This window comes from Crocodylus siamensis, chromosome 1 (assembly GCF_052110815.1).
Source record: "Crocodylus siamensis isolate JL-2025a chromosome 1, ASM5211081v1, whole genome shotgun sequence".
Lineage (NCBI taxonomy): Eukaryota > Metazoa > Chordata > Crocodylia > Crocodylidae > Crocodylus > Crocodylus siamensis.
In genome coordinates, this window is record NC_143395.1 from 76,279,817 (window position 1) to 76,298,683 (window position 18,867).

The 18,867-nt window shown below is 43.5% G+C and overlaps 1 protein-coding gene across 2 annotated transcripts in view; it reads left to right on the forward strand.

Moving 5' to 3' along the window:
- The first annotated feature begins 3,932 nt into the window (after positions 1 to 3,932).
- Positions 3,933 to 18,867, forward strand: part of MANEA (mannosidase endo-alpha) — a 34,321-nt gene continuing 19,386 nt past the window's right edge. The window contains exons 1-3 of one of the 2 annotated variants that reach the window (XM_090036953.1): positions 3,933 to 4,190; positions 9,646 to 10,231; positions 17,931 to 18,040. In XM_090036953.1, coding sequence (XP_089893079.1) covers positions 4,083 to 4,190; positions 9,646 to 10,231; positions 17,931 to 18,040 — 804 coding nt within the window. In that variant the 5' untranslated portion in view covers positions 3,933 to 4,082. Of the gene's footprint in view, positions 4,191 to 6,509; positions 6,640 to 9,645; positions 10,232 to 17,930; positions 18,041 to 18,867 lie in introns of those variants that run through there. The other variant, XM_090036963.1, reaches the window with a different exon arrangement.

Consider the following 18,867-nt stretch of genomic DNA (forward strand, 5'->3'; position numbering starts at 1 on the left):
GGCCCTTGGTGCCATTTTCTCAGAATGTGGATAGTTCCTTCGTCTGTGATTGTACTATAGCTGGAACACTGTAGTGCTAGTACAATCATAGTAAAAAGATGAGATAAAAATACTTTGAAAACAAAAAGGAAGGAAATTCAGAGACAGGAAAGACAACTTCGGCTGAAGACAACTTAGAAAAAAAAATACCGCTATGGAGAGAGAAAAGACAAGATACAGTGGATTCGGGAATGGAAAGAAAATACAATTAACACATGGGTAGGGAAGTACCTAAATTGTATCGGAAGCACACTTTGCACTATGGCTGGCAGCCCTGCCTCTCATGGCTTGATCCTAATTGGCCCGGAAACTGAACAGCAATGAGCGCTGGGGCCACCAGGGCCTCTCAGCCAATCAGCACTGCAGTATAGCCAACCCCACCATGCCAAAATTCATGAGACAAACTCTTTAAAAAATCAAGAGATTGGCATGTTGATCATAAGATGATATTTTTGAAGTGGGTGTGTGGAGTTATTTGTGAAGGTGTTGGGGGCCATGGATGTGTGTGTGTGTGGGGGGGGGGGGTTGGAGCTCAGGGAGGGAGGGTCCCACATACCCTGGCAGGATGTGGCTTGGGAGTGAGGAGCAAACAGACAGAGACACACACACAGACACTGACAAACACAGACAGCACCCAGCTGGTAAGTGGAGGGAAAGGGGCCAGCGGGGAGAGGGAAGCAGCGGGGGGGAGATTGAGGTGCCCATGGTGAGGGAGGGAGTGGGGCAGAAGCAGGGCCAGGGGTGAATGGGGCCCAGGGGCCCAAGCGGGTTGTCCAGAGGCATGGGGAATGGGTGCACTGCCACTGCCACTGGTATCTTTGGGCAGTCTCCAGATGCCACTGGCCACTGTGGTCGTTGCCAGAGGCATCTGAGGGAGGTCACTGACCGCTGGTCAGCACTTGCTCCCCTGCCCCCCGTGGTCAACATCACCATGGCTACCTGCAGGAGCTCACCGCTGCCACATCCCCACCACCTATGGGAGGTGGCTGCCCGCCCCCCAGCCTTCGGGAGCATTTGGTATTCATGGTTAGATCCCTACACATGGCAGAAAAAGTAAATTACACTTAAAAAAAATGTAAATAGAAAGTTAACAGGTAGTGTTTCAGTGAAATGCTCTGTTCAACAGTACACAGTTGCTGAATTCCTTAAAATTGTAGCTTTACCACAATTGGTGTAACACAAGTACCTTTCACCTTGGCTAAGAGAGTCAATGGTTTTTAGCTATTTTTTTCAGGACACCCCTAATTTACTTTTTTGATTAAAGATTATTAATATTTTATGTATCTGATTATTTACTTCTGCTCACAGCAGTTTTTTGTGTTTGTTTTTGGCCCAGAGATGATGTTAATGATTCCTTTACTTTCCCACTGTGTGGTACTTGCTAAAGCCTGGATCCTATAAATACTTCTACACTTATATAACCTTAAGCATACTCAATGTATTCAAGCTAAGGGCTTCAGGTGTTCTTTGACTACTTGGCAGTACTTTGTATAAGAATTCTTTTCAAATAAGTTGTACAAGCTTAATCAAAGTTCCCCCATATTGTATAGCAAGGAGGAAAACTTGAGATATGTATCCTATAAAAGTCACAAGAAAATAGGATCAACATTTTAATTATTTTAAAGAAAATAAAAGTAACTGTAACAGTGACTTCAAGGCCAGCAATAGCATGGATGACAAGTTTTAAGATTTTCACGTTTTGGTTTTCCAACCCATTCATATGGAAACTCATTTATTATTAGAACTTGATATTCCTGACTCACTCATTGTGCATTTCCATTAATGAGAAAAAAAATCAATATTTACCATGAACTGCATTAAAAACAGGCATTGCAGTTATTGTTTTTTCTCATCTGAGCATTCAGATGCCATAAAGAAAATATCTAACAACAGTTGTTTCCATCAATTTTGTTAGAATTCAATTAAAACCATGGGAGCTATTCACTGTATATTGTCTATATATATTGTTTGTCCTGCTTATGTATCCACTATGAAATCCTCAAAGATATGTTTCACTCTTAGTTGTAAAGATGCGGGATTAATTCCTGTCTCCAATTAAGTCAGTGGGAGTTTTGCTATTAATTTTGGTATAGCTAGAATTTCAGACACTATATGCAACACATTTTTTGAGTCTTTCTCAGGATGATGAGAAATTCTTACAAGATCATGCAAATCACACCACAGGAATTCAACACATTTTGACAGTTATGGGAGAAAATGCTTTTATTATATAGAAAATCGTGTTATTTAACTAAAGGAACAATTTATTTCAGGCCAATTTGTCGTATATGAAAGCATTCATCAATAATTGTTTATGTTCTTTCTTTGTCTTGTTAGTGTAGAAAAACACTATGTATTTTTCTTTGATTCTATAAGTAATCTCATTAGGACCAGATGGCATCTGTCTACTACAAACAACCCCTTTTCACTACTCTGCAGAAGCATACCAGTAAAGCATACCCGATATACTCATGAATGGATACATGAAACCAAATTTACATATTACAGTTGTACAAATACACCATTATAATTATATGGTATTATGAAATGAATGCAAAACAGGTCTTGGCCGCCTCCTCCTCCAAAGCCAATTATTTCTAAATGGTTCAAGCGACCTAAATGTGAAAGTACCAATCTCTTTCATCAGAAAAGATTTTTCAGATTTCTTGAACAAATGAATAAGAAGCTGAGGATGTGGAACTATAGCACATAAGGTATTTCACAATCTCAAAAGTGCCACATTCTTCTTTGTAGCTTATTACACAGTTCATGGATTTAAGTGACGGGCTCTATTCCATGCAATTGCCATGGGACAGGTTTTTCCCTGGCTAAATGACATCCAGTGATCCACGATGGAATTTTAAAGCATCTATCCAGCATTGCAGAACCACGTCTATTTGAGAGCTCGGTTAGGACAAAGTACTAATAGCCAGCTCTCCACTTTCTTTTTCGTTAGAAACATCAGATTACCTACAGCTGGACATACAAGCACTAAGTGCTAAGGAGATCAAATGGTAGCTTAAACTAGCAGTACATATGTAGTTATATCTTTTTCTGACCAGTTGGAATATATGACTTCTTTATTAATATTTAATAACCCATTTTCATGCTTAAACAAACACCTTACATTTTGGCTGCCTGTCAACCTGCCAAGAGTACACGGTGTTTTGGTAATCCTGAATTAATTTTCCATCACATAGACACTCCGCACAAGGGGAGACTAGTTTAGATGGATATTTATAGACACTCCTAATGCATTCATTTCAAGCTATGCCATACATAGGATTTGCACGTTGCTGCAGTGTTGAAAGAGTATGATCCTTATCCCCCAGGAAGGCATTTCTCAAGGACCTCAAATCAATGCATGAAAGGATAAGAGTAAGGAAGTGAGGCGTGGAGCACAGAGCAGGTCACGTGATCTAAATTTGGCTGATTCATTTCTTTCCCCATAAAATATCCCTGACATGTCTCAACCAAATGAATCAACACAAAAAGTGGAAGGGGCAGCTCTTGCAGCCTAGAAGGTATTTTGCAGCTGTGGGTGCCCCACACCTCTGGGTGGCTTAAGATTTGCAGACCTAAATGGGGCTGGAAGATAGGCTTTTTGCAGTCAGGAAGAAGCTGGGCAGCCTTGGGGTAAGAGCTAAGTGAGGAAGATGAAGGGGGCACGAGTGGGGGGTGACTTCCTTCTTACTCAGGCCTCCCTTGCATAGCCCCTGCAGCCCAAAGGCTCGAGACTCCGCTGAGCTGCTCAAGCACCCGCTTTCCCGACGCGACGCCTCCCCGGTGCCTTCATCACTGCCCATTTAGGCAACAGCCCCAGCGCTGGCGAAGAGCAAGCAGTAGATCCTGGAGACGTCGCACGCCTACACCGCGGGGCCCGCTGCACTTAAAGGGTTAAAACAAAGCGCGGCATCACAGCCGACTCCGCGGGGCCGGGGCAAGACAATCCCAGTGGGGCGGGGCCACCCCCAGTGGAAACGAGGCTCCAGGAGCAAGGGCGAGGCTTCAGTCGCTGCTACGCCAGCGCATCGCTTCCGCGCATGCTCATTGCCAGGGTCCAGCTCGGCTCGTTGTTTTCCAGCCCCGCTTCCAACCGCGGCTTCGCAGCCTCTAACCGCTGCGCGCCCCTCCCCCTCCCGGCCCGGACGGTGAGTAACGGCTAGCCCGGCCCGCCCCTCCCCCCTCCCCCCGGTTCCCTGAGGGGCCGGGGCTAACGTCTCCCTTGTGGCGCATCCCGAGCCGCTGCGGGGAAGAGGGCGCCTGTCAGCGCCTTAGGGCCCACTCGTGGCTCTTGCGGAGACGCCTTAGCCTGCCGGGCGCTGCCTGCCTGTTCATAACACGCGTCTCCAGTAGGGACCAAGAGGGGGATGCTGGATGGATCCGCCTCTGGGCTGGAGGAGCCCGCTAGGACTTGGGCTTTTTTTTTAATGGTTATGATTTTTTCAGTCGCACAGAGTGACACCTATTGTGGCCCCGGAGATCAGTCTTGCTGCTGTATCCCAGTTGTCATCACTTACGTTTTTGTTTTTGAAAGCTGGGGGTGGTGACACGCTGGCCACGTGATACGATCGGTTCAGTGAGGAGTGATACACTGGCGTTTGGTGCTAGGCACTGCTCTGCCTGCAGCGGGCCAGAAAATACGTGAGGGGCAAGGATTTTATTTGGAAGACATGCTGGACCAGAGGTTTCTAACCCCCGGTACTGGGCCGTAAGGGGTTGGCTGCTGGTCTGCAGGAGGGTTGGCTGCCAGACTGGAAGTCTAGTAGTGACCAGCGTACTGTGGAGCGGCAGCTGACACTTTATTTTTATAGTTGGTACTTTTTATACTTAGTATAAAAAAGGGTTGGCTGCCGCTCCACAGTATTCTGGTCACTTCCTGACTGCAGTTTCCCAGTCCACAGTCTAAAAGGCTTGGGAACCACTTTGTTAGACAAGCTTTTTGTGCACAAGGTGCTCTTCCTCAGTTCTGGGGAAAAAAGTAGAACAGTAATTCTCAGGGTGCCACCAGAGGTGTTGAAGGGTGTTGTGAGGTGTTAGGAGATAAGTAAGGTGATCAGCAGCAAAATAAAGCAGATAAGAGCAAGCTCAGGCTTCCCTGCCTGGACAATTGCCCACTGCCAAGGCAAGGCCCAGCCCCTCTTGCAGATGACAGTACAGATTTCCCTCGATTTTATGCGGGTTCTTTAGTATGCGAATTTGCTCTTATGCAATCAGCATAGATGCCACCCCGCCCAAGCAGGTAAGTCTGTTGGGGGGGGGGAGGGGAGGGCCATGGACCCACTCGCCCCAGCCCTGGCTGCAGCGGCCCTGGGAGGCACTGGCCGTCTGCAGCCATGGGGCTCTACTGAGCCCTGAACCCCCTGGGGCTCTGCTTGTCTCCACTTACCCCAGCTCCTGCTGCACTTCTCCTGGAGCAGGCGATGCCAGCTCCCTGCAGCCCTGGTGCAGGCAGCTGGTGTCAGCTGCTCCCAGGGCCATTCCAGCATGGGTAGGGGTAAGTGCAGACAGGTGGAGGCCTGAGCTCTGTGGGGCCTGGCACTTGCCCCAGCCCTGGCTGTGTGACACTCACCCCAGCCCTAGCTGCTGGTGCTAGCTGCCTGCACCAGGGCACAGTGCAGCCCAGTGGCTACACGGAGCTGGCATCGCCCGTTCCTGGGCCAGTGCAGCAGGAGCTGGGGTGAGTGGAGTCAGGCAGAGCCCCAGGGGGTTCAGGGCACAGTGCAGCCCTGTGGCTACTGGCAGCTCCTGGGGCTGCTGCCGCCAGGGCTGGGGTGAGTGCCACGACCCACGTTTCCCGGGGCTCCATTTGTCAGCACTCACCCCAGCCTGTGCTGGAGCAGCCCCAGGAGCACCTGACATGGGAACCTATCCCTATTTCTCACATTATAAAGTGGGTTTGCTTTATGTGAATTTGATTTATGCGGTGTTCTCCAGGAACTCACATACTGTATAAATCGAGGGAAACCTGTACTTATCTCCTTGCATTTACCATATTTACCTGAATGTAGGGTGACCCTAAATGTAAGATGACCATCCCCCCCCAATAATTAGATTCTACACACAGAAAGTTTATAAATTTAATTCTCCATGTGTGAAATCTAGTCATTGGAGGATCATCTTAAATTTGCCCCTTCCCCCCACTACTGCAGGTGTGGGGGGGAAGAGGTGATGAGCGTGGCACTAACGGGGCCGGTGGTGGGATGGACAGTGCGAGAGACACTGGGGGGGCAAGTTGTAGGGCAGGTGGGGGTGCAGTAATGGGGCAGTGGGTGGGGGCCAAGTGGTAGGCTTCAGGCAGGTTGCTCCAATCCCTCCTTCCCCTGTTTCCCACTCCTCTACTCCATGCTGTTTCTGCTACCTGCTGCCTTGGGTCCCCCCGCCCCAGTAATTAAGCTTGGCTCCATGCTGGCAGGCTCCATCCTTGCTGTAGCCTGAGACGCGAGGCATGGCTCTAATCTGGCCCTGTAACAGCATCATGGAACTAGCACTACTGTTCCAGCCCAGCCCCACAGCAATAGCATCGGCTCAGTGATGCTGCCAAGGGCCTGGGCTGCTCCAGGCTGCGGTAGGGATGGAGCCTGCTGGCATAGAGCAAAGGTAAGGAGGAGTGTGGCAGAGTGGGGAGAGAAAAGAAGTGTGGGAGACTAGGGGGCTGTGCAGGAGCAGTGGCAGGGCATGCAGAGGCCGTGGCAGAGGGGAGTGGGGGGCAGGCAGCAGCTCTGGCTCCAGCCCAACCCCAACCCTGTATTGAGGCTGGAGCTGCAGCAGCTGCCTGTTTCCTCACTGCCTTGTGCTCAGTTGTAAGGCAAGGAGATTTTTTTTCCTCTCCATGTTAAATATAGGGGAAGGGTGGGGACCACATCTACTAATTGAGTAAATACAGTAGTTTTTCAAATTGGGTGCCATTCAGTCCACAAAAGTTATGGTACTTTCAGTTCAGACCACTGAAGCAGACAAGGATTTGGGCTAAGAAACAGGTAGAACAATAAATGGCCTATATAGAACTCCATATGGTACTGAGACTTAAGATTTGGAAAAAGAGATAGCTACTATTTGTGTTCCTGGACATCTCATACTATTCTGATCTTTTCGGTTTTGCGGTGTGAGAAGTTTCAGTATATCTATTTATAGTAGGAAGAAATAAAGATCATGAGACTTGAAACACTTTGGGTGTATCTCCATGTTGCCATGGTGCTGTGCTTCAGTACTTCCTTTTGGGAGTACTAAAGCATGGTGTAGTAACAGCCCATGCTGTGCCATGCACTCAGGGCGTGGTTAGATTGTGCTGCTACTTTGCCGTAGCTATGGCAACCACTGCCATAAAAACAGGAGCGTGCCACTATGGCAAAGTAGGAATACTTGCCATACTGAGGAATTCTTGCAGTACAGTCAGTGCATGATGAGCCTGTATCTGCCCTGACGTGTACTACGTTTTACTACATCACAATATTCCAAAGATTTGCAACCATTGCAAGTAAATATGTGACCTACACCCTTTAGAGTAACCACAATGATAGAGCTCCTAGTATAGACAAACTGGCCCTGAACTTACCATAACTTTTTGAAGTGCATCAGAATACTGTCCACTTTAGCTGTAGACAGATGGACAGCTGCCCTTCTCCCTCTTCTTGCCCCCACAGTTATCCCTCCCCCTCCAGCCCCCCACACCTCCATCTGGCAATTCCCTAGCTGGAGTGCTTCAAAATCATTTTGACAGCAGGCAGTGGTATCCTTTCCGGTTAGGAAGCATTAGGAAGGGGTTGCTGAGTCCTGCGGCAGGGCAAATAGCCAAGGAGGACTCTGTTGTGTACTCACCCCCCCCCCCCAGTGTCCCAGTTCTGTAGCTGGAAAGAACAATTCCTTTCACTAGTCTCTGCCCCCACAGATTGCCAGGGAAAGTCAAACACTCACTAGCTGCCCCAGCCAGAACTGGGAGACCAAAGGCCCTGTTTTTCCCTCCCCCTACCAGAATTGAGGGACTGGACATTGATAGACCTTCAAAGATACCTGTTTTCCAGTCCCTAGGACTGCTGAGAACATAGCTCATTGATTGTCTGACTTGCTCTCCTGCTTCCTCCACCCCCAACTGTGGGGCACTATTGGGAGATGCAGGAAGACTTGACAACCCCCATCATGCTCTGAAGACCAGACACACTTAACACAAAGCACTTCTTTTTGCAGTGCTTCTAAATAGTAGTTGGTTCTTCCAGAATTATTTTTGGAACACTTTGTGGAGAACGTTAATCTGTTTTCCCTTTCAAGTGCTTCAGAGGTGTTTGATGCTCACGAAGTGTTATGTCTGTCCAGGATCTTTGTTTGTCCAGTACTATTATCATTAGATTAGGATTGGATAGGGTAGTAATTGGTATACTAGCAGGAAGCAGCTTCTCAACTAGTGCTACCACCACTGGAGCTGAAAAAGTGTCAAATTATAGTGAAATGTTGGGCTAAAAAACTGACTGTTAGACCCATCCATTTTACATTGTGGAAGGCACCTCAGCCTAACAATTAAAACTTGAAAGCAGTGAGTGAAACCATGTTAATGGGTACAAAATTTGCTGTACTTGTTAAAAGAAACATCCTATGACAAATATGCCAGAACTAGTAAATGAAATCAGACTTGTATATTGCTTGCCTCTACTCCCTCCCTCCGCAGCTACCAGTAGTATACTACACAGCACTGGATACATATTTCTTTTAAACTATAACAAGGAACATATGGACACACTGTTATGTTCCCCAGGGAAAAAATGAATTTAAAAAAGGGAAATCTTGGTACAGTAACAGTATATAGAAGAAACTTGATGGATGGAATGTCAAGTTAAGAATAAAAAGGAGCAATTTTTCAGTACAGAATAGCAGAGCCCAGCTAACAGACTTGATGTGCATTCTAAATATAGTCCATAATCACTGAGGACATGAGATCCCTTTACACAGCAGACAAGGGATAAAGCAATAATTGCAGAAGCAATTTATCACTTGCAAACCCATACATTGTTTGCTGAAAGCATGTAGCAGCTGAGTTAAGTTGAAAGAAACAGAAAGGCATTGGATTTAGATGAACCAAGTCAATGTACACAAATCAAATAATTCTCAAACAGTAAAAATCTGTATCATTAATGCCCTCAAACTGAAGTAATATATAGATTGGCAAGGACACTAGTGTACATCTGTCAGGGAGGAAAGTAGAATAGTGGAAATCAAATTGAAAGTTTAAATTCTCATGAAATAATCTGTTGAAAGAAGGCCTTTGGACTCCAAATATTGTATCTTGCCAAAATTTTAACATCTGGAGAAAGAAGTTATGAGCCTGGCACAGAAATTGGTGCCAGCAGTGTTAGATTTAGAACTCAGTTTCACCTATTTGATTTGCTTATTAGTTTTCAGCAAATTGCTTAACTTGATATGTTTAGTGATGCACTGTCCAAATACTTTGACAGTATAAATTTTAGACACCTAAGCTTTCTCATTTTTGGGAACTAGCTGAAATATTCTCTCTCAGAAAGTTGTACATTAGCAGATTATTTTTTGAATGAAAAGATGTAATATTGCTAAATTGTAGATGATAAATATTTAAAATATATTTCTGTTGACTAATTGCAGCTCAAAACCTGTTTTTGGACACTAAACTATGACATCATGGCAAGATTTCGCAGAAGAACATGCGTCATTCTGTTACTTTTTATTTTATTTATTTGCTCCATAATGATGGCTTTGAAGACTCTCAGACCTGACAGAGCTGGTTTTGGGGATCCATTTGGACTTGGTCTTTTACCAGAACTTCAACAACAGACAACACTCTTAGAAAATAAGCAAAATCCACAAAATGATGCCAAGGGAGATAGCATAATGCACACCAATGTTTTGCACAGTATTGCAGTTAATAATATGAAACCATCTATGGCTTCTGAAAGAAAGCTTGAAGAGGAATTGCCTTCTCCTAATTATAACTTTCATGTATTCTACTACAGCTGGTATGGGAATCCACAGTTTGATGGTAAATATATTCATTGGAACCATCCTCTGTTGCCACACTGGGATCCCAAAATTGCAAACAACTATCCAAAGGGAAGACACAGTCCTCCTGATGATATTGGATCCAGTTTTTACCCTGAACTTGGAACTTACAGCTCCAAAGACCCTTCTGTCATAGAAGATCACATGAAACAAATGCGTTTTGCCTCCATTGGTAATGCAGGTTTTTGTTGTTAATCTCAGATTCATTTGTTAACCTTACATATGTGAGTAAACAGGATTGCCCAACTCTTCTATTTCCCTGTAGCTATGGAAACTTCTTTATTTAGCAAATGGCTTGTTTCAATTTTCAACTTATTATCTTTCGCACTGTTTTAAGTGGGTTCAGTAGAGTAGATACGAGACTAGAGATTTTGCACATAGCATTTTTTTATCACATATTATACTACTGCAAGGCCAGTATTCTCTAGTTTACAATATAGAACACTAATATAAATTGCTATAAGAGTTCTGATCCATCTAGTCAAATATTTTCTGTCTGAGAAGATCAGTTGTAAATATCCCATAACAGACAGTTCTGGAATAACCTGCCCAAAGAGGAAGTTTTCCCTTAACCTCATCACCTAATAGTTGACTTGTACTATGAAGCATGAGGGGTTGTAGCCATTACAGTTCTTTTTCTATCTAATATAATTATGGATATTCTGATGAATGTCTAATCCTTCTTTGAAACCTGTTAACTTTTCAAACTCCTTAATGTTTACTTGAGTGAATTTTGTAAGTTAATTGTATATATTTTTAATTTCATGTATGCAAGGTAAGGACCTGAAATCAGTTGGTGTTACGTAAATGTAATATTTTCTGTTGCTAGCCTTATACTTTTCAACAGTTTGTTTCCATTTTTGACAGCTGGATATTTAGCAAAGATATCTGGGTTAATACTGACTTGTTTTTCTTTCTTTTTTTATTTTTTATTTTTCTCCTTCTGGTATTTAAGAAAAGGACATTTGAAATTTCCCAGCTGCACCCCTTGGGTGGTACCAGTATTATAAGCATTTCCATATGCGGGTTCCAGAGTGTTGCTATCATTTTTAAGCACTGTGTTATCTTATCTGGCTCAGAAAAGATGTGTATTATAAAATGATTAAAACACCAGAGAACATCAGCAATAGAGGGCAAGGCGAGGAAAAATATTTTTGGTATAAACAAGACAGCTAGTGTCCTGTTCATTTACTTGAATAACTGCAGTTGATTTAGGGCTCAACAAACTGTGTAAATCATTCAAATTATTTCTTCAAGTGGATTTTACCTTATGGTTTTCAACAGAATTTTTTCTACTGTCAATTTGTCCTTTCACCCATACAAATTCTTCTGATTATTTTGTCAAGTCTGGGCTAACCTAAATAATTTCAGCTCATCTTCCCAATCCATTATCCTTATAATAAAGAACCCTGGTCCTAGTGTAGATGTTAGAGAGATACTATTTGGTTTTTCGATTGTACAACATTGACCTTTTCTGATCTGTTCTTTTTGGCTAAGTACAGACAGTCAAAAAACCGAAGGCTGAATTGGTTTAGTCTTTGCTGTTTAGTTTAAGCTGTGAAGATTGAACCCATAAGCAAATGAACAGATGTTTACTTTTGATTTAGGAAATGCAGCCACATGCCTCCAGTGTCTCAAGCCAGAAGCCAGGGGTGCTAGAGGACAGCTCTCTGGCACATAGCCAGCATGAGCTATGTGCTTGCTTCCTCTTCCTGCTGCCCTGAGGTCTCTGGGATTTGCAGTCCACAATCACAGCAGCAGGATGTTACAGAGTTGCGCAGCACTTCTTCTTCCTGCTTCCTGCTGTTTCTGGAATTTGTAATCCACAGTTACAGCCAGCACTAAGTAAGCCAACAGGGCAGGGCGGCTCTGTACTCGGGGGAAGGTGAGTTTAACTCCCCTCCCTGGCCCCAGACCCCAGCCAGGGTTTGCCTGGGGTGGCCAGTGAATCAGCCCTCACTGGTCCAGCTAGGGAGCAGAGGGGTGGTACTAGCCCTGCTCTCTGGATCAGATAGCCTAGCCCAGGACCACAAAGCATGCTGGGATGCTGGAGGACTCTGATTTCACTTGAGCCAGGAAGGGGTCTGGGACAGAAGTATCATAAACCACTTTGACCTAAATCAGTTAAGTCTGATACTACATACAGCCAGGTTTATCTTTGAACCAGTTTCAGCCATTTTGAAACTGGTTTATATGCACTGAACTTCTGTTCTGTTACAGATTTAAACTAGTTTCTGATGATTAATTATGTAACTTCTGTCCCTAGCCTATGTATTTCTTAGGCATCTTATATGCCATGATAATACATTATGTTTCACCTCCATTATAACTTTTTTCATTATGAAGGATTTTATCAAAAATGCAATTTCACATGCTTAATAATAGGTATAATATACACTATCTTTTACAATCTTTACTGAAAGAGACATTTTCTTTGTTATTTTGTTATTGATATCTACTTAACATCCTGTGTGGTGAAGACCAAGTGAATGTATATATTAGTTCTCTATACTGTCTTGTCTTTCTACTTACTTGTTCCCTAATGCCCAGAACATTCAGTGTTTCTCTTCAGGCTTCCTATTCTAGGTACATGTTAATAATTTATTTTTCTTATGTATTATCTATATCCTTTTCCAGTGCCCTTCAATTATCCACCTTCCCCATATTTTACATGTCCATATATTGCCCTTTTCCAGTAGCTTAGCTTGTGCTGAATTTCTCATAAAATTAGAGGCAAGAGGCCTAAAGTATTCCTCTAGCTTTATTGTTTAGCTGCCTTCTTTTTTGATTTCGCAGTCCTCTGACTGAATTACTGTATGTATCTGTGGCTCTTCAAAATGGCACAGTTGAATTTCTGACCAGTCTACATGTAGGAGGCTTAACTAATGTATCATTCCTGTTTTGTTAGACATTGTGACTGGCTTATTTAAGATCCAAATAGCTTTCTAGTGTCAGTCATCTGATTTTGTTATCTTAGCTTCTTTCTGACTTATTAGGCTAGAAGAGGGAGAGGGATAGACCTGGATTTCCTTCATTGTTTGCAATCTGTGCGTGGGTTTTACCATTGGATAATTTCATAGATTTCATAGACATTTGGGCTGGAAGGGACCCCGGAGGATCATCGAGTCCAGCCCCCTGCCCCAGGGGCAGGAAATCATCAGGGATCATAGGATCCCAGCAAGGTAAACATCCAGATGTGTTTTGAAGGCATTCAGAGTGGGCGCTTGAACCGCCTCAGGTGGCAGTCTGTTCCAAACCTTGGGGGTTCAGACAGTGAAGAAGTTCTTTCTTATGTCCAGCCTGAACTGGTCACAGTGGAGTTTGTGACCATTTGATCTTGTCATCCCTTGGGGTGCTCTGGTGAACACTCGTTCCCCCAGATCCTGATGAACACCCCTGATGAACTTATAGGTTCCCACCAGATCACCCCGAGCCTGCGCTTTTCCAGGCTGAATAACTCCGTTACTCTCAGCCTCTCATCATAAGGTCTGTTTTCCTGACCTCTTATTATGCGTGTGGCTCTTCTCTGGACTCTCTCAAGCTTTTCCACATCCTTTTTGAATTGCGGAGCCCAAAACTGGACGCAGTACTCCAGCTGCGGCCTCACCAAGGCCGAGTACAGTAGGAGAATGACGTCCCGGGATCTGCTTGAGAAGCATCTATGGATACAAGCCAGTGTTTTCTCACTTTACTAGCTGCAGCATTACACTGAAGGCTCATGTTCATCTTGTGGTCGACCGTGACACCCAAGTCCCTTTCATTTGTAGTGCTAACCAGCATAGCACTACCAAACCTATCAGTATGGTGCAGGTTTTTCCTCCCAAGGTGGAGAACCTTGCATTTTTTGGTGTTGAACCACCATCAGGTTCTCATCTGCCCATTTCATGAGTCTGTCCAGATCCGCCTGGATCATCCTCATGTCCTCAGGTGTGGATGCTTTACCCCAGAGTTTGGTGTCATTGGCAAACTTGGCCAGTCCGCTTCTGACATCAGTGTCCACATCATTGATGTAGATGCTAAACAGTATAGGCCCTAGGACAGAGCCTTGTGTGACCCCACTGGTCACAGTGCACCAAGACGATTGGCTCCTGTCAACCACCACCCTGTGGGTCCTACCGCACAGCCAGTTCCTCAGCCAGTGGATTGTGGTGACATCAAGGCCGCAGTTAGCCAGCTTAACCAAGAGGTGATCGTGGGATACCAGATTGAACGCTTTTTTTAAAGTCGAGGTATATGATGTAGATCTCATCCCCTTTGTCCAGGTGATAAATCACCTGGTCATAAAAGGAAATGAGATTGGTCAAGCAAGACCTACCCGCAACAAACCCATGCTGGGTATCCCTCAGGATATTGCCTTCAGCTAGTCTGTTAAGGATAGCCTCCTTGATAATCTTTTCCAAGACTTTCCCCAGGATAGAGGTCAGGCTGGGCCTGTAGTTTGCCAGATATACTTTCCTCCCTTTCTTGAAGATTGGCCCTCTTCCAATCATCGGGCACTTCACCTGAGCACCAAGAGCTCTCAAAGATCCGTGTCAGGGGCTGAGCTATGATGCTTGCCAGGTCCCTGAGTACCCTTGGGTTTAACCCATCAGGGCCGGCTGACTTCAAGGCATCCAGCCTGTCGAGGTGTTCCTTCATGAGGTCAGCTTTGATAGAGGGCAAGGAATCTCCCTCACCTGGGCCTCCCTTACCCATAGTGAGCAGGGCCGTCCAATGGGGCTGATGAAAAACTGACGCAAAGTACCCATTTAGCAAGTTTGCTTTTTTCTGGGCATCAGTTGTCAGTTGCCCCATCTGGTTTAGCAGGGGTCCAGTGTTGCCCTTGCTTTTCCTCCAGCTCCCCATGTATCTAAAAAATGACTTTTTATTTTTCTTGATGTTTGTAGCTAGCTGGAGTTCCATCTCAGCCTTGGCTTTCCTGATTTGCTCTCTGCAAGTCCGGACTAAAGCAGAGTATTCTTCCTTTGTGGCAGTTCCAGTCCTCCATCCTTTATAGGTCTTCCTTTTAAGATGCGGGAGGTCTGCCAGTTCTCTGGAGAGCCAAAGGGGCTGCTGTGCCGTCTTGCTGCCTTTCCTCCAAGACGGGATGGACTTCGCTTGCGCATTCAGGATTGCTCCCTTGAGCAACCATGCATCCTGAACTCCCCTCTCCATTGTATTGTGGCCTTTTTGGGGTCTCTCTGACAAGCCTTCTTAGCTTGTCAAAGTCAGCTTTCCTGAAGTCGAGGATTTCTGTACAACTGACTGACTTGCCAGCTTTACAGCAGATGGTGAAGGTGATCAGTTCATGATCACTGTCACCCAGCTTTCCTTCGATTGTTAGGTTGCCAATTAGGTCATCCCCAGTTGCCAGTATGAGGTCGAGCAGTGGCCCTCTTGTCAGCCCATAGACTTCCTGCATCAGATAGAGGTCATCTACACATGAGAGAAAGCTTTGCAACCACTCGGATTTGCCCGAGCGCTCCTCCCATGAGGTATCTTGGTAGCTAAAGTCTCCCATGACAACCATACACCGGGATTGTGTGGCCTCGGCCAATTTCCTGGTGAACTCCTGCTCGAGGTCTTGACTCTGGGGGAGGGGGTCTGTAGTAGACCACCATCATAGTATCCCCTGCGCTGTGTTCCCCACAGATTTTAACCCAGAGGGTCTCAAGTCGTCCACCATGAGTGCCAATGTCAGCTTTCAGGGATGCGTAGCTTTCCTTGACATAAACAATACTGGGAACAGGACTCGACCTAGATGAGTACCCTCCTGACTGGGGTACAGAGATGCACTCCTCCCTCCTTGCTTTCCCTTTTGCTTTATGAATTTTGCATTCTCCCATGGCACAACTTCAATTGGGAGATGGGAAGTTTGGATTTGAATCTCCTCAGGCTGAGGAGGGCCCAGAACCTGGGTTTTTGTTTTGTTTTTTGTATGTTTTTTCCAAGGAGGGTCTAAAACCTGGGCAGTTGATAAGTTAATTTATATAACTTGACTGTTACATAAAATATGGACATCACCTCTACTGCCCAAATTTTAAAAGGAAGAATGAGTTGCCCCGAAACCAAGAAGTGTATCAGTGTCTGAGTTCAGGGTAGATGTGAGGCTGTGAATCCCAGTCTCACATAGATGCCTGACTCCAGGCTGTAGATAAACAACTACATCGAGGAGAGTTGTCAGTTTAAACACAACCCTTTTTGGTGTTTCCTGTTGGCTAATTTGGGCATCCATCCTACTCGCTGTGCTGCCTGTACTGATGCTGATACAGGATCTTAGGCAGAAACTTGAGTTTCTGATTTCATTCTGGAAACTGGACCTCTAAGACCAGGGATGGGCAATTATTTTGGGTGGAGGGCCGCTTAACTGAGTTTTAGCAAGCCATCGAGGGCCGCATGCCAGGCAGCCACAGGCAGATAAATATTAATTTTCTACATTTTTTAGGGGCTCTGCGGGCCAGATAGAATGGCCTGGCAGCCTGCATCCAGCCCGCAAGCTGCATTTTGTCCACCGTTCCCTAAACCCCTTTTTGGTCTAGGCCCTAAGTTTATTGTAAAATGGTATTTTTTCCTGTCTTTTAAAATGCTGAGTACAGAAAATAATCTTATTAAACAGATTCCTAAACCAATAAATGGAATAGCTGGTTTTTTTCCATAAATAGTATACAAAGTTGTGCTTTTTAGTCTTGCTTCTTCATGGTCTATATGTTTTATAGTCTGACTGGAGAGGGATGCACACAAGGACTGTACTGCCTTTTATCCACAGGCAGTATCCAGTCTCCCTTCAGTCAGAATATTGTGAGAAGGCAGTATTGAGTAATGGCTTTATGTAGTAATTTACATTTTGATTGTAAACACTAGATGTATGGTTAGTATGTAGAAGTAGTTTGGGTTCAGTAACTGAAGTATATTCAGTGAATTAGTGTATTACTGAGAAACAAAGTAAAAAGTTAGTGGCATATTGCCTTTTGGAAGAACAGTATTACGGTGATTTCCTAACAGTGCAGATCTCCTCTAAAATGGGTTATCAAAGATATCCTTTTATGTCTCTGGTTTTAATAAATATTTTCATAGCATTTTCTAGGCCTTTCCAAAACTGATTTAAATAATTTCTAGGCATCCACTCGTCTCTTTAACAAGAACAACCCAAACTTAGAAAACAAATAGTTTTAATTATGCTACTTCTTCAAACCTCGCTTAGAATTATTAGTAAAGCTGTATCCTCAATATCATTTCTTAGACAGTTAAGCTATGTAACAAATCTCGAAACTAACATAGCCTAAATTGCAAATATTGTGTGTGCAACTTAGTTTCAAAATAAGGCAGATTTTCATATTTACAGCTATACAGTTTTTCATATTTGCAATTATACAGTTCTTATAAGGACCAATAGAGATAATATTAACATACGCTGTATTGCTTATTAAAATAAAGACACTCTGGCTAGCCTAAGAATTTACCATAAGATACAGTTACATTTACCATCACTAAATAGAAGAATTATGCAGCTCACTTAAAATCCACCTCTGCTTTTTTTTCTTTCGTTTCTGCTGCTTATTTATATGTCTGTCTTCATGCTGTTGCCAGATGTATTTGTTCACTAATTACAAGGAGCGCTATGTATAGAGCTGCATTTGCAGAAGTTTTTTGTAAGCCTTGTCCTTGACTATTACTATTTTATAATAAAAAGTATTGCTTAAATTTATTTTTTGGTACATCTTTAAAAAGCTTTTTTGCATAATACCTTTGCTCATGACTGCCATACTTGTAAGTTAGCTACCAATGTATGCTACTGATGTATGTCACAATGAACATTTATACGTTTTCCCCTTAAACCTTTAGTAGGCATCAACTTATTTTGGATGGCATAACTCAAGTTTTTCGTATTCTAGGTGTAATAGCTCTTTCTTGGTACCCACCTGGTATGGCTGATGAAAATGGGGAACCTACTGATGATTTGGTACCTATTATTTTGGATGGTGCACATAAATACAATCTAAAGGTACAGTAATTTTAAAGTTTTTTTTATAAGCCAAATCTTTAGCTCTACAGTATCTAGAACTTCTTCAGGTAGTCAATAATTTACATTGTTTTAACAGTAATCTGGAATCTAAACAATTTATAGCATATGTGGGGAGGGAATTTTGATAAGTTATGAATTTCAGTGTGTTCTCTTGATATTAGAGGTTTGGAGAAACATGTTTTCATGATTTAAGGGACACTTTACTTTCATACATTTTCCTTTTACATCATTTTGTGAGATTACTTTTTACTACTTTTAGGAATTTTAATGAGTTGTGAATGTGTACTACTCATTCTAGAGTTCTGTACTTAGAGGGCTTATTTAATTACTGCAATGAATTACAGTACAGCTTTCTAAATTTCACAGAACAAATTGTTACATAGAACAAATCCTAATGTTCCATTCATTGTACTTGTTTATTTTTTTTAAACTTTTAAATATAATTCTATAGTCTGATAAATTGTTCACTCTGAAGCTACCTGAAAAACCGTAAGAAGTAGCACTTGTTTGTTTTTGTCTTGATATCTGAGGAAATTTACCATACAATTGGGGTTTAAAAACCCCCACATAATTATGAAAAAACACTTATTTCTGGAGGTAATCTATGACAGCCACCACACTTGTTTGATGTGCTTTATTTAAAATATACAAAAAAAACCCCTTTATGGCCCTTGTACATTGAAGGTATGAACACTGAATAAAGGAGTAAGTGTTAAAGTCAACAGTATTGTTGCATTTGAATCATTCTCAGCTCACTCGCACACAACAATTAGAAGGTACAAACATGCCCTTTGAAAGATTCCAAA